The 15,885-nt window shown below is 42.9% G+C and overlaps 2 protein-coding genes across 4 annotated transcripts in view; one reads left to right on the top strand and one right to left on the bottom strand.

Annotated features, from left to right (window-relative positions):
* The window catches only part of Shc4 (SHC adaptor protein 4), a 94,379-nt gene that overhangs the window by 41,132 nt on the left and 37,362 nt on the right, over window positions 1-15,885 (top strand). For 2 of the 3 annotated variants that reach the window (XM_063284538.1, NM_001191065.2), the window contains exons 3-5: window positions 3,588-3,651; window positions 5,241-5,360; window positions 15,279-15,332. In XM_063284538.1, coding sequence (XP_063140608.1) covers window positions 3,588-3,651; window positions 5,241-5,360; window positions 15,279-15,332 — 238 coding nt within the window. Of the gene's footprint in view, window positions 1-3,587; window positions 3,652-5,240; window positions 5,361-10,911; window positions 10,996-15,278; window positions 15,333-15,885 lie in introns of those variants that run through there. The other variant, XM_039105836.2, reaches the window with a different exon arrangement.
* Eid1 (EP300 interacting inhibitor of differentiation 1) lies at window positions 9,165-10,884 on the bottom strand. The gene has a single exon (NM_001109205.1). It carries the CDS (start codon window positions 10,779-10,781, stop codon window positions 10,302-10,304), a length of 480 nt encoding a protein of 159 aa, NP_001102675.1. The 5' UTR covers window positions 10,782-10,884; the 3' UTR covers window positions 9,165-10,301.

Genomic DNA, 15,885 nt, shown 5'->3' with positions numbered 1-15,885 from the left:
GAAGCCACAGGAACCTCGCCTGGCCGATGTCACGTGACTGCACCTTGGACAAGTGCGCCTGCCAGGGCTAGTCAGCCTTGACAGCCTGTACTGAGAAGACCTCTGCAGCCATTTTCCCTTAACAGTTTACCATAGCCTTGCTGCGGTAAAGGTTGTCAGAGTGTGGCCCCATCTCTCCGTTGGGGGTATTTGCAAGAAGGAAAAACCACCACGTGCTGCCCCAGTCCCAGAGCTGGGGGCTCCCTTCTCCGGTTTCCTGTATACTTTATATCCATCTAGAGGAGCCTGTTCTGTAATCGATCAACCCCGTTTTCCCTCACCACCTCTGGCTAACTCAGCCTATAAAAATAAGTGTGGGTCCAGATGCTCCCTGTCTCGGCATCATTTGCTGCCTTAATCAGAAGACGGTAAAATTTGAATTTGTTCAAGTTCCGATTCCTCTTTACAAAATGGAGTCAAATACTTGCCTTGAAATGGTCTTGGTGGGGGGTTGGGGATTTAGCTCAATGGTAGAGCGCTTGCCTAGCAAGCGCAAGGCCCTGGGTTCGGTCCCCAGCTCTGAAAAAAGAAAAGAGAAAAAAAAAAGAAAGAAAGAAATGGTTTTGGTGGGACTGAAGTTGCTGATGTACACAGAGACCAGCTCAGAGCGGGACCAGCAAAGCCGCCCTGGCCAAGGGGGTAAGTTCAGTAACCCCATCATGCTGGAGAGTCAGGAGTTCAGAGCCTGCCTGAGCCACACAGAGACCCCTTCTCTCAACAAACAACAAAACCCAAACAAGACAAGTAACAACCAGCAAAAACATTTTAAAAAGACTGTTTATCCTCCAACCAACCTCACACAGAAGTAAAACATTACGTTGTTTATATTTAAATACAATAGAATCAGAAGCAAGAAATAAGATCCAAGGCTAGAGAGCTGGCTTAACGGGTTAAGAGCACTTACTGCTTTTTTAGAAGACCTGGGTTCAATTCCCAGCACCCACATGGCACTTCAGAACAGCCTGTGACTCCACTTCCCGAGGATCTGATGAGGTCGTTCTTCTGACCGCCGTGAACTTCTGCATATATGTGTATACATCCAGTGTATACACTCAGGCACACACATACCCATAGAAATAAAATAAAAAACAAACATTTAAAAGAAAGACGAACATTAAATAACAAGCCACAGACACCAATAAACAACCTAAGTTACTGTTTTAGAAGCTTGTTCGGCTTTTCTGGAGACAATGTGGCTATGTAGCCCAGGCTGGCTGTGAACTCCCAACCTTCTGTCTCAGTGACCAAGCGCTGGGCTCACAACCACATAGCTTCTCAAGTGCTTTCTGTAGTGCAGTTTGGACAGGATAGATGTAACCAACATGTCACATTAGAATGTCTGGATGTAACCAGCATGTCGCCTTAGAATGTCTGTCTTTCTCCACTGCCTTCTCCAGATCTCCTCCTAGTATTTCTGTAGTTCGCACATGTAACATCCCAAATTACTGTATTTAATCTTTATATTTTATCTATCCTTAATTGTGGGTCAGTGTTTTTAACTCTAAAACTAAAGTGTTCGTTATGTTCACAGAGTATTCAACTATTTCACTCATGTTCTCTCCCATCAAATTCTTGGTAAACTTTGTATTTTTCATTAACTAGCAATTACACCAACATCAACATCCATCCCTGGGTCTATTGTTATTTCAAATCACTTACCCAGCACTCTCATTGGCTCCCGGGGAGTAGACAGTCTTCCATTTCTTATAATACTCTATTGAATTCTATCAATACAGTGAGGAGCCCAGATGAGTTATTTTTAGCAGTACTAGAGGTCAGCTTGAATCAATGATCAGAATCTCATCAATTCAAATGATCATTTAAATGACTATAATATCAACCAAACAACCAAACCAAAAAGTCCAACCTCCTGCATTATCTTTCTGTTAACTCAGAGAACAAAGGTTGGAATGTTGGAAAAACAATAAATATGTCCTCCCAAGAGGATATACCAAACCAGAGAACAGTGCTTTCCTTCAGCGAGTTAAAAACATAAACGGTTATATTTAAGGAGAAGATAATGCCTTGGGGTGGGGGTGGGGGTGGGGTGTTCATTTACTCAGAGAAAAGCCGAGATTCTGAGCTGGAACATGTTATAAGAAATGATACCCAGAATCTTTGGAAGTCCTGCCTACTTCTGCTCACTATTTATTCTCTAGAACACTGAGCTCCAACCTGTCCCAACTATGTCTTTTTAGAACTGTGCCTGCAGTCTTGCTCTGATGCCCACCCCCCTTTCTTTGAATTATCAGAAAATATACTGAAAATCTATACTACACCATTGTCTCAGCGTGTAGACGTGGTTTGTTCCTTTTGACAATAGTCTTTTCACTTTGCCTGCGAATGGGCAGGTGTTGTGCAGTGAGAGACTGGTCAGGTAAGAATGGTCAGTCGAAGGGTTGGGGATTTAGCTCAGTGGTAGAGCGCTTGCCTAGGAAGCGCAAGGCCCTGGGTTCGGTCCCCAGCTCCGAAAAAAAGCGCCAAAAAAAAAAAAAAAAAAAAAAACCAGAATGGTCAGTGGTGGAGCAGAAGCATCCCATTGCGACTGCCTCTCTGGGGAGGAGAGTGTCTACTCCTTCGGCGCTGCCATTACCTAGCAACTCGCATTTATCAATAGTGGTGCCTGCTCCTCAGGAAGTACAGTATACAGTAGGGTCAGAAAATAAGCACGGGAGAGAACCCGATATTGATTTTCTTCTGCTCCGTGAGTTACCCGACAGCTCAGTGGCTTGCAGGAGTAGCTGAATCAATAGCGCTCCATTTGAGACCACCTTGAAGTTCAGTGCTTTCCCCTCCCCTCCAAGCTTCCTCTACTGTCAGATTCATTCATATTTGATTGTCTTTAGTGGTGAAATAGTATGACCTCTGTTCACAATGCCACGGTGAGGATTTTGCTCGGGATAGAATTGTGATGTATTTCGAGAAAAGAATGGTTTGCCCCTGCTTGTTGAAAATTGACAACATGAGCTGGAGAGATGGCTCAGTGGTTAAGAGCACTGACTGTCCTTCTAGAGGTCTTGAGTTCAATTCCCAGCAACCACATGGTGGCTCACAACCTTGTAATGGGATCCAATGCCCTCTTCTGGTCTGAAGAGAGCAACAGTGTACTCAAATATATAAAAATAAATCTTTAAAAAAATGACAGCAAAATGAGGGGTTGGGGATTTAGCTCAGTGGTAGAGCGCTTGCCTAGGAAGCGCAAGGCCCTGGGTTCGGTCCCCAGCTCCAAAAAAAAAAAAAAAAAAAAAAAGAGAGAAAAAAAAAATGACAGCAAAATGAAATAAATCTGAAAATCCAAAGGGCAAAAAAAGATCAATAAAGCAAATCAGAGGACTCCCTGTAAGACAATTTTTCAGTATTACAGTGTCACTAATTCTTTCTGGGTTTGAATGACAGAAAAACCAGGCATAGCATCTTGTAGTATGGATCTGGGAGAAAGCCATTGTGTCAGCCATGCTGTTATCCAATCTGTGCACTCTGAAAACAGTTCTTGATCACTTACAGACTACAGGTAGAATGTTAAGACTCTCTTTGGTTTCTGTTTTTAGGGAAGCAATAAGTCGCCTGTGTGAAGCTGTCCCTGGGGTCCATGGAGCCATTAAAAAACGAAAGGTGAATATCTACGTGAGCTTCTCCATTTCTGTCCGTTTAACCATGTCAGAACAATCATCCTACTCCTGGGCTTCCTTAATTTTTTTCATTACTGACCTCCTTTTGCTTTTTTATGTATGTGTGTGCGTAGTTGAATGTGGGTGTGTATGAATATTCATGGTTGTGGAGGCTCAGTCTCCCTTGACCTTTCTTTAGTTATTTATTTTGGAGATGGGGGTCTTTCACTGCCTTGGACTTGCCAAGTAGGCTAGGCTAGCTGGTCAGTGAATCCAAGGTATTTATCTGTCTTTGCCTCCCCAGTGTGGAAATTACAGACACACACAGCCTCCATGTGTGTCTCTCTGTGTGTGTGTGTGTGTGTGTGTGTGTGTTTTTGTCTGTCTGTCTGTCTGTCTGTCTGTTTCTCTCTCTCTCTCTCTCTCTCTCTCTCTCTCTCTGTGTGTGTGTGTGTGTGTGTGTGTGTGTGTGTGTGTGTGTGTGTCTATGTCTGTTCAGAGGGTGAAACTTGGGTCCTTGAGTTTGGACTTCCCAAGGCTGAATTATCTCCCCAGCCTGAGCATTTACATGACCCCATCTATAGAGTTATAAGTATGCAAACCAAACGTTTATTGATGGTAAGTGATAAATAGATTTATTTTAAAGCAATTCTCTGGGGTAGAGAGAACATTTAGAATGTAAAAGCACTTGCCACATTAAAAAAAAGAAAGAAACAACAACAATAAAACCTGATGACTTAAATTCTATCCCTGGATCATGGGGTGGAAAGATAGAACCAATTCCTGAAGTTCATCCTTTTACCTCCACATACATGATGTCACATGCACATAAACACATATACAATGATAATAATACATTAAATTAGTCTGATACACATGCAGTTTATGAAAACATTAATGGTGAAAGCGGATTTACATACTAATGAGAAGGATGTGCTTATTTGTTTTTATATTAAAGAATTAAATTTGGGCTGGATATTTGATAATGCAGGATTTAGACTATCCTATACATTCTTCAGATTTGATAAGTATTTTATTTTATGATATCTGTGCTGAGAACTTCATATAAATACATAGTACCAAGCAGCAGAAGTATGGCTGTGGCCACTTCAGAAATTGTTGAGATTTTGACCTAATCTCACACCATCACTCAATGGTATTTTATGAAACTCAAGTGAATGATTCAAGTAGCAATTTTCTTTCATGCCCAGCATTGTAATAGAAAACAGCACAAAGGCATACTGATTTGACACTTATATGCTAAGGAATGCCAATTGGAAAATACTGGAGTCTTTTTCTTTTCTGTAGTCAAAACACTGTTATTCACAAAAGCAGAAAACTCCAAGTTTGGTGCAGTCCTACAGCGTCCACAGCATCACTTTGAATCTGTGCCAAGATGTTCCTTTCAGGCAGCACGTGTTGGTGCAGTGGGTTCTGACCCATGTGCTTCCATATACGCCTATCACACGAAGAACCAAGCTTTGGCCAAGTCCTACCACTCAACCATTCCATCTCCTTTGGTTCACGTAAAATAAAACAGAGAGGAAGTGTTACACACCCATCACTTAGAGTGGTGTTTTGTTGTTTTTAAAGGCTCCCGTTAAGTTCCTGACAACGGTTCTTGGCAAAAGCAATCTTCAGTTTTCAGGAATGAATATAAAACTGACTGTTTCAACAAGCAGCCTCACGCTGATGAACCTTGACAACCAACAGGTAAGATAGGCAATGATTACCGTTCAGCATATCAATGTTTTTCCTGGAAGTCTGTGGATAATAAAGAGAATAATAATAATGGGAGAGAGTGTGCTTACAACTTGATAAGCAGAAAGCAGAAATTTCCCAAGATTGATGCACATCAGTAATTAGAATTCCTAACAGTGTTACTAACTAGTCCTGGGGGGTTTAACTGACTACAAAAACCACTTACCATTCCTGATTGGCTCTGTATATAGATCCAAGGATAAAAGGACATAGTTAATATTGTTTGGCAATTAATATGCCCGATGTGCTCATTGGATAGGGGTCAGATGAAGGACCAACAGCAAAGGTGGTGTTGGGTTAACGTATTGGGTTATTGTGCTATGAGGATTTTCTCTGGGAGTAGGGGACTGGGCAACATTTACCTCCCCTTCAGGTCCCACTGACAAACTGAAGTACAGTTTCACCCAAGTTCCCTGGGGAACTAGTGAGCTTGTGAGGCCCACTTACCAAGCATAGGTCAAAGGGTGACAGGCAGGAGCCTTAAAACAATCACTCTGAAGTCTGCACCCAAAATGGATGATGACTCTTCTGTGGCTGTGAAAATGCAGCCCCCTCCCCAGTCCTTCCCACCTTAGAGAGTTCTAGCCACTTTCTGAGACCACAGGCATTGAGGGCAGAATTGCATCTACTGGTTGGAAAGAGTGGCTGAATTCTCTGCTAAGGATCTGTGACCTTCCTTGCCCCTCCTTCTTGTGAGGTAACAACAACAGTCTTGTTGACTAGTCTTTTGCAAATGGTTACAGCTGAACTCTTGAAGATGGAAACACTTCAGACCAAGAATCGACCCAAGCAAAGGCAGCTAATTGAAATTTATTCAGAAAATATTACCTTCCGGGTCGTTTAGTTGAATAGCTCTCTAAGCGGACATCATTTTCCTCCCTTCACAGTTTGATGCTAAGGTCTGCCTGGCCTTACCTGCAAACATTGTTCACTACAGGGTCACACTACTGCAACAAATGTAAAAGATACACAAGACATTGAGTTAAATATGTATGGGGATCGTAGTGTAAGGTCCTCATGCCAGGTTATCTATACATATTGGAGCCTGATGTTGCTCTGTGTCCAATATGTAGTGACTGACACTGTTGAGGATAACTTTTATTATAGGGAATGCTGTTCACCAAGGACTCATGGATGGTTCAAGAGCAATGGAAATGACACTTAGGATGTTTGAGACCTCATAAGGGCTTGCCAAATAGTGACAGTTACTCTTCATTATTGAGCTTTGGGTCTCCTCATCGGTGACCTGTTGGTCACAGTATCTATCTGCAAAGCTTCTTGGATTTGAATGCTGTGTTATAAGGTTATTTAGAGGACTAAGTGAGGTAATGAATTCAAATCACTTAGCACAATGCTGGCAATGTAGTGCCCAGTATTGCTTACTCATTTTTCCTCCAAGGTCTCCCAGATCCCTACCTAGCATTCAGGCTAAAAGCATACTATGTAAAACTGTCAACGGTCTCATTGCTTTTTTGTTTTTCCTCACTTGAAAACTAGGATAAAATGCACTGCTCATTCAGCCATGTAAAAGACCTCAGAGGACACTGGTAAATATAAATTAACTTGAATCCTGTCTAGTTGGGTGCTGATTATTTATCCTAGTGTAAGCGATACCTATAGTGGGGATGACAGTTGCATAGCCTTGAGGAGCAAATGTAGAAGATGCAATACAAGTGAATTCATCCACCCATCCATCCCGACTTCAAGGTATCTGTGTGTGTAAGCTGTGGTGCTGGTTTTACTTGCATAAGGCACCATGAGGACTCACTGTGTCCAGAAATGATATCTGATTGAGCTGCTTAAATTGCTCACTGTTTTTAAGAGGCAAAGCTGGAGATAAGGTGACAGTCTCATGTGCAGAATCTAATAATCATTTTCTTTGTATTTTTCTTTTTGAGACAAGGTCTATGTAGTTCTGGAACTTGCAATGCCGATCAGGCTAGCCTTGAACTCATATAGAGATCCTATCTTCTGAGTGCTGGGATCAAAGGTGTGCACCACCAGGTTCAGCTAAGAATTGGTGCCTTTCCACGGGGAAGACGAAAGTGAACTGGGGAGTGTAAAAGCAGTGGGGCTGTGGTGCATACAGTGGCGGTGGTGAGGCTTTGTCTAGGCTTGCTTCTACTCTCCACTATCCTTCTTTAACCATAGCAGCCTGAGGTGTGTTGTGTGACTTTTGCTCGGGAGATGTCAACAAACATTTCACCTCACGTAAGGCACTGAAATGACAGACCAATCAGTTCCACCCACATCTAGCTTAGTAAGCAGTGAGTTTGTTGAGACTACTTACAGGAGAATGGATGAGGGGTAACTTACGGGTGTTTGGATGACCTGCAAGGTAGCTGCATTGGGGGATCAGGAAGTGTGCATCCAACAAGGATGAGAACTCACAGAAGCTGCATCTCTGAGGCTTCCTGCACAACTTGCCCTAGCTGGGCTTTTTAGAAACTCTCAGAGAAATCTTCTGAACTCCACCTGGGCCATGGCTGAGCATGTGAAGTCCTCGCGCGCACACACACACATACACACACACGAGCCTTAAAATAAAAATGCGTTTACAAAAGATGCTGGGCATGGTGACACATGCTTTTAATGCCAGCATGCAGGAGGCAGAACTCTGTGAGTACGAGCCCAACCTGGTCTAATTCCAGGACAGCTGGAGCTACATAGTAAGACCCTATTTCAACAAAAGAAGAGATTAAATATAAGAGGGCCAGGGTGTAAATGAGCTTTCCACCAAACCTGATGACCTGTGTTTGATCCCTAGGCCCCACATTATGGGAGGAGAGAACCAGCTCCTGAAGGTTATTATCCTTTGACCTTTGCTTACTGTGGTATGCACCCTTCCCACATATACACAAATAACTAAATAAATGCAGAATAAAAGATACAAAGAAATACCAATGCATGGCTTCTCCTAACTTCCAAGATATACTTTGGTCCTCAAACACAAATACATTCAAATTTATGGATGGTTGTATTATTTTCCAGGGGAGATGTGAGCAAAGCTCTATTTACAGCAGGTAAATAACAATAGATCAAATAAATGATTCCCCCAAGTCCAACTAGTGAGGCAGCCAATTTATTGGGTGAGTAAGAAGGAGGGCTGAGGGGTTACTCAAGGGAGTGTTTGTAGCTGCTCTACCAAAAAGTCCCACCCTAACATGGGTGACAGCTTCCCAAATATCAGGGTCCCCACCTTCAGTTAACTTCCCACCCTTCATGCTCTAGCACCTACTGGGGCAAAATTATGTACATGTGCTTTGGAGGTACAGGAGGGTCTCCCTCTACCACATGGACCCCGGAGGCCAAACTCAGGTCATCTGGCTTGGCTATCTGGCAGGAGCCTTTACCCACGGAGCCACCTCACCAGCCTCCCAAACAAGATGAATGCAAAGCCAACCAACCAATCCCACAGGAACCCGGGTTTCCCTACTGTCCTAGCTGTCCTGTATTGTCATGGTGGCATCAGCAGGGACACAGTGCTAATACATCATTTCTCTTCTCAAGGAACTTCAGCATCTTCACCAAGTAAGCCACAGCCACACATTCACAGAGCGAGGTTTTGTAGTCTGGCCAAGTCTTCCAGAAAATTCTGAAATGTGCTTTAACATTCCAGAACCCATTGTCTGGTATTTGAAACTAGTTTCCGCTCTAAGCACTGGCTGTTTAAATGTCAGGATGGAGGTGGTGACACACGTAGCAGAAGAATTTTGTATATAGTATGTACACAAAGCTATTAGGCAAAGCAAAATACTCAGAACGAGAAAATTTATTATCGCCAATGCTGGTGCATCAAGAGTAACAAGCAAATCAGGAGGGAGGGGGAAGGGAAGAAAGAGGCAGAGAGGGAGAGAGGGAGAGAACATGAGTATCAAGCACCCAGGTGGACTTCTGGGTAGGTTTAAAATCTTCCAAGTTTGACAGCATAAGAGCTCAAAAATCTTTTCTAGATACAGGTAGGGTTTCCTTTTACTTGACAACTTTTGCAAACACTTCTTACAATATGAACGTCAGTTATACTCTTACCATCTGTCAAGGTAAAAAAAAAAAAAAACAAAAACAAAAAAAAACCCAAAAAAACAGCAAGCGAAATTTCCCTAGTATAAAAGGGTATTAGAAACTTTGTCTTTGGGCTTTCCCATACATTTTATTTAATGCACGAACTTAAAACCTTAAAAAGACATCCTTTTTTTTCTTTACTTTATAAGTCATCACAATAGATCAGGGACCACAGTAGCTTTATAAATCATGAAGATGCATGTGCAGTCACAATCCCAGCTTTTGTAACACGTTTTAAGAGGATAGTACACCTGGTAACACGTCTACATTTACACACACATTTACTTTGACTACCCTCTGGGGTTGATGAATGCTCAATCTTAAACCTCAAATTTTGCTTTTGATAACTAGATGTGTATAAACCATAAAGAAGAATTTACAAAGTTTTTTTCAATAGCCTTTTAGTTCAAATCAAAGATATCTTGTGGATGTATTTTTTTTCCTCATTCTTTAATTAGATTCTTGTATTGGCAGTCATAATTTACTCTTTCAAATCATCTTCAAAAGCTTAACACGAGAAAGTTCTTCTCCAATGTAAGGGAAATCATCTCGATCAACAGTCTGAACCAGAGGTTTTTGCTGAGGCCCTGTGAGACCAAACAAGGAACACTTTTGGTCTTTTCTCCTTGCGATTCTCAGGTTTAACACTCCTCCTTTCTTGATTCTCCTTTTCCACAATGCACGGTTATTCATTCACTGTCCTGTCTTCTATTCCGAGAAACAAAAACCAACTGTTTTTATTTTTTGCACAGAACTATTTGGAATGAACCCCAAAATAGCAGAATGTTGAATCTCTCCCTCTCAGGTAGTTTCCTCCTCTTTCATCAGCATTTACTCTCGATCAATGATCTCATCACAACCGAGCTCTTCGGTCAGTCGATTGACAACCATCAGCGAAAACAGCTCTTCGATAAAAGCTAGCTGGTCGAAAGGGCTCTTCTCGCAGCGCGCCTGAAACCCGCCATCCAGGGCATCACCGGCTTGCGCCGTTCGCAGGAACACCTTGTTGGCTTCCTCCAGCGCAGCGGACACCCTGTGCATCGCGCCACTCCAGCGCTCCTCTTCAGGGAAGTCATAGTCGTCCTCCCAATCATCAAACTCGTCGCCTTCTAGGTCCGCGCCAGCCTCGGGGAAGAGGCCGCGCTGGGCGCGGGCGGCGGACGGCCCGGCCTCCTCCTCCATGGGGCCCTCCTCCGGGGCCGGCCCGCGGGCTCCGCGGCCTACCTCCATATCGCCCTCGCCGGGCAGCACGTCCATCTGCAGCTCGTTGCTTTCTTCGTACAGCTCGCAAAGCTCTGCCATCTCCGCCATGGTGGAAGCAACTCAGCCACGAAAAAATACACCTTTTGCAGAGACGGGCGCGCGAACGGGTGTGGTGCGCGTGCGCAGGCAAGAGGGCGTGCGTGGCGCGCGTGCGTGAAGCGCGAGCGGGCGGGGCGCGCGTGCGCAAGCAAGCAGGCGAGCGTGTGCAGGCGAGTGGGCATGCGTGGTGCGCGTGCGGAGCACGTTTCGCGTGCGCAAACGGGTAGGCGGGCGTGGTGCGCGTGCCAGCATGGCGTGCAGAGGGCCTGTTTCGCGGGTGGGCGTGGTGCGCGTGCGCGAGCTCTGCTCCCTCCCGGCGCTTCTCGGACTTCCATCTCACTCTCACACCCACTCAGGACCCAGGATGCTTCCGCTGGGTCTGAACCTTCCACCCGGAGACCCCCTCTAAGTTCCTTGCCAAGTGATTGCTTTTCCTAGCTGGAAAGCCCTGGACTTGTGTCACAGATGTCGTCTCCCTTCCAGCATCCCTGTGATCAAGATGTCCATTGCCTCTCATCATTTCAGATCCTCTTAGCCGGTGTGCACTGTGAAAATTTAGCTTTCCATTTTTTTTTCCTGAATTTACTGAAGTTGACCTAACCCTAGACAAATTGTGTGTGTGTGTGTGTGTGTGTGTGTGTGTGTGTGTGTGTGTGTGTGTGTACACACCAGGGGGAAACTAAGCCACATTTGTGAGTACTTTACTAGGGTAAGGAAAGGTGGAAAATAGGCTATGCTTATTTAAATACAGATGATCACACTCCACAGTTGCTCTACAAGCTTAAGCTGTGGCCAGAAGTGTTTAAAACTATCCACACCCTTGTCACATGTTGTTTTATTGCGTTAATAAAAGTAAATTTAGGTTTTATCCACTTGATCTCTCTTCTGTGTGTATGGGTGTTTTGCCTGCCTGTAATGTGTGTGCCATGTGTGTGCATTGGGTCTGCAGAGGCCAAAAGACGGGGTTGGACACCTGGAAATGAAGTCACACTTGTGCACTGTCCTGTGATTGCTGGGAGTCAAACTCTGGTCCTTAGTGTAAACAGCCAATGCGGTTTACTGCTGAGCCATTTCTCCAGCCCTGATTGTATCTTTAAAATCTTTCCATAGCTTTAGTTTATTTTTGTGTGTGTGTTTTTTACATTTTTATTTAATTTTTATTCTTTAATCCTTTTTTACAGTCCAGACTTTTCTCACTGAGACCAGACCAGGCAGTCCCTCTGCTGTACACGTGTCAGGGCCTCATATCAGCTGGTGTGTGCTGCCTGGTTGGTGGCTCAGTGTCTGAGAGATCTCAGGGGTCCAGATCAGTTGAGACTGCTGGTCTTCCCATGGGGCCACCCTCCTCATCAGCTTCTTACAGCTTTTCCCCAGTTCAACCACAAGGGTCCCCGGCTTCTGTCCATTGGTTGGGTGCTAGTATCTGCATCTGACTCTTTCAGCTGCTTGTAGGACTTCTCAGAGGGCAGCCATGCTAGGCTCCTGTCTGCCAACACACCACAGCTTCAGTGAGTGTCAGGGCCCTGGGCCACCTTTAGTTTATTGAAGGCTGGTTATCTTTCAGTAAGTGTAGTGAACAGTTGCTGTTTTTCCGTGCATCAACTGGCCTTATGTTTGCTTTACTGATTTGTAGAGATTCTTTGAGATCTGTATGAATATTCCACTTTTCATTTTTACAGATGTATTCCTCGAGTCTGTATGCTTAAGGAGTCTTATAAAACTTTCTGTTTGTTGTGTAACAGACAGGGTTTCTCTGTGCAGCTCTGACTGTCCTGGAACTTGCTCTGTAGAGGAGGCTGGTCTTGAACTCCTGCATCTGCCTCCCGAGTGGTGGGATTAAAGGAGTGCATCACACTGTTCAGCGAAAATTTTTAAATTAGTTTTTTTTTCCAGAGCTGGGGACTGAACCCAGGGCCTTGCGCTTGCTAGGCAAGCGCTCTACCACTGAGCTAAATCCCCAACCCTTAAATTAGTTTTTAATCAAATAAATTTCCCTCTCTCCTCTTTCTGTCATGTTAAGATGGATTTTCCAACTTCAGTAATTATATCTTACTATCTGAGAAGGTAAATCTTGTTCACTTGTTTAAAAACTACTTTAGCTGTTTTTTTCCCTCATACTTACTCTTTTAAAGCAGCTTGAAAAGCTACTAATGATTTTGGTAGAGTTTCTAATAGAATTTCATTGTATTTATAAATCAGTTTAGGGGACAATCATTGACATCTTTGTGATAATATTGTCTTCATATCCATAAACTGATGTATATCTTTCTACTTAGTCAGGCTTAACATTTTATTCTTTGAGAATTCCATACATTTATATGACATATGATCCTATTCACTCCTCGTTTCTCTACACTAACTCCATTCTGTCCTCCCAACATACCAAAACTAATATCCTCTTTTTTGTTTTAGTTTGTAATGACCTACTGCATTCACTTAGTGCTGCCCATGCTCATTCACTGGAGCTCGGGCAACCCACCAGTAACCATCCCTCCAAAAAATAATGGTTCTTCTCCTAGAACTTACGATCTAACTTATGGCTCCTCAGTTAGGACCTGGCTTTGAGAGCTCCTCCTATCAATGCTAGTTTGGGTTGGCTTGATCTCATACAGGTATTGTAAGGATAAAAATAAATGCTGTGAATTCATGGATGCATTGGCCCTGTCATGTCCAGGGGACAGCATTTCATAGCATTCCTGTTTATCATCTGGCTCTTATACAATTTTTTCCAAAGGTCACTTTTTATATCCTTCAATGAAGTTTTCCCCAAAGTGTTACATGATTCTCACTAGTTTTATATACTTGACTATATCTGTGTGAATCTTCCTCTTTACTCATTAGATGCAATTTCTCATGAGTGATTATTTATATATGATCTTTGCACATTGATGTTGTTCTTACTGAAATGTTATTACAGAAAAGTGCACCAGTAATGTGTGTGGCTTAATTATGGCAAGCTGGATATCTTTGTTTACTTTCTACCCAGAAGAAAAAGTATCGTGTGTGGATCCAGGCAAACCACTCTTCTTGCTTCTTCTGCCTCATGAGTAACCACTATTAGTTTAATAAAAAGTTTGCCAGTTCTGATGAATGAAATGATGTATTGATATATTCTTTGTGTTGACTTCTTTTTTAACCCAACAAACATGCTGTTACATTGTAAGCTGTCTACCATTTGAATATCACAACAGTCACCTTCAGTACTGCTTCTAATTCGGGACTATTATAAATAGCATGGTCATTTCTTTCCCTAAGAAAACATTGTGTTGCACAAATTTATTCAATTATTGTTGAGCATCCATCCAGGAAGTTCTGCTTGGCTGTATTATCTGTGTGGCCTTGGTAGGTTCTGCCACACAGTTCTGCAATCAGGCTTCGTTGGTAGTTGCATAGCTTATATTTTAACTAACCTTCAAAAAACTATACAAATCAGTCATCGTACTGTGATTTCCAAAGACAAGCAAACAAATTAGAATCTCCAATAAAACAATCATTTTGGGCTAATTAGTGCAGTTAGTTGGCCAGTCATACTTCATATTAGAAGTCTTTAAAATTTTCAATCATTTTTAGATTAATGTGGGTGTTTTGCCTACTCTCGTGTACTATGTACATGTTTGCTGCCCCTAGAGGCCAGAAGAGGCTTTGAATCTCCTGGAGCAGCCATGATTTGAGCCAACAAGTGGGTGCTGTGACTGGAACTCAGGTCCTTAACCACTGAGCAACCTTTCTAGCCCCCCTGTTGGAAGTCTTAATGTTAGTGTGTTTAGATGCATAGTAGTGAATAACTAAAACAAAAGTAAATATAAGTCTATAAGTAGAAATAAATAAATAAAAATATGAAGGGAAGTGGGGCAATGTACCAGTTAAAATGATGAAACACATGTTTCCAACACTTTTTTCTGTTCTTAACTCTCAGCTCTCGGCTTTTCTGGAAAGAAATTTTTATATTCTAGAAGATTGTTCCCACGTGACAGAAAAAGATGGCCCTTGGGCAAGTGTGGGTGTTCCTTAGTGGCAGAGAGAAATACTCTCCTTCTGCTACTGATCTCAGCTCTTCCCATAAAACACTTACTGGCTGTATCGAGAGAGTGGTGTTTAGTAGATTGCTGATTGGATAATTAGACCCAGATCGTACGTCTACCTAGGAGAGGAGGGGCGGAGAGAAAAGCACGTCAAATCCATGAGTTAGATGACAGTATTTAGGTGCGGATACATAGCTTAATGGAAGAGTAAACCTTAGGATACACAATGCTTTAGTTTCAATCCCAATAGCAAAACAACAACAAAAGAGTTTAGTTTAGAACCTAGACAGGAGGGGTTGGGGATTTAGCTCAGTGGTAGAGCGCTTGCCTAGCAAGCACAAGGCCCTGGGTTCGGTCCCCAGCTCCGGAAAAAAAAAAAAAAGTAGAACCTAGACAGGGTAGTTTCTAAAGGGATGCTGAGCAGGTAGAAGCAAATCAAACACATTTGTAGCATTAAAATGTTTCCTTTGCTTTTGTTTTCCAGATTATTGCAAATCATCAAATGCAATCGATTTCCTTTGCCTCTGGAGGGGATCCTGTAAGTTTAGATCTGTAAAAGTTGTTTTTGTGAGTCCTGAGAATTTTCAAATGCAGAATATTAACTACTTCACATCTTTTCCAGATCTCACAATTTGTTAAATGCTTCAGGTATCAGGTAGAAAACAAAACAAAACACCTACAGTGGTTTGTGCACATGCTTCCTGTGTCTAGCTTTTAAAGGGTTAGGCTTGCTAGAAGGACTGCTAGTTCTCTGTAGTGTTAGTAGCCCCTGAGTTATCATCTGGTAAATTCTTAGTTCACATCAAAATTGTGAGAACTGCATGTCCTGTGTGCACTGCTGGGCCGTTTCTCTTCCAGAATGTTCCCATCAGCAGACTAAACAGACTACCAGTTGGATTTAATACAAGATGGGAATCCCATTCACCATCATAGTTGTCAGCCAAGGCCAACAAGGCCAATCTATAATGACCAACCAGATTTGCATAAACCTCGGTGACACTGCTCAGCTGTGAAGGGAGAATCCACAGTTCCTCTCTGTCAAGAGGCTGTGAAGTACTCACTACCCCCGAATTGTACAGGGTTTCTCTCTG

Source organism: Rattus norvegicus, chromosome 3 (assembly GCF_036323735.1).
Source record: "Rattus norvegicus strain BN/NHsdMcwi chromosome 3, GRCr8, whole genome shotgun sequence".
NCBI classification, from domain to species: domain Eukaryota; kingdom Metazoa; phylum Chordata; class Mammalia; order Rodentia; family Muridae; genus Rattus; species Rattus norvegicus.
Note: the sequence above shows the minus strand (reverse complement) of the source record. Positions and strands in the feature narration are given on the sequence as shown.

Coding starts and splice junctions, on each gene's coding strand:
- Eid1 (NM_001109205.1), bottom strand. CDS start 10,781: ATGGCGGAGATGGCAGAGCTTTGCGAGCTGTACGAAGAAAGCAACGAG.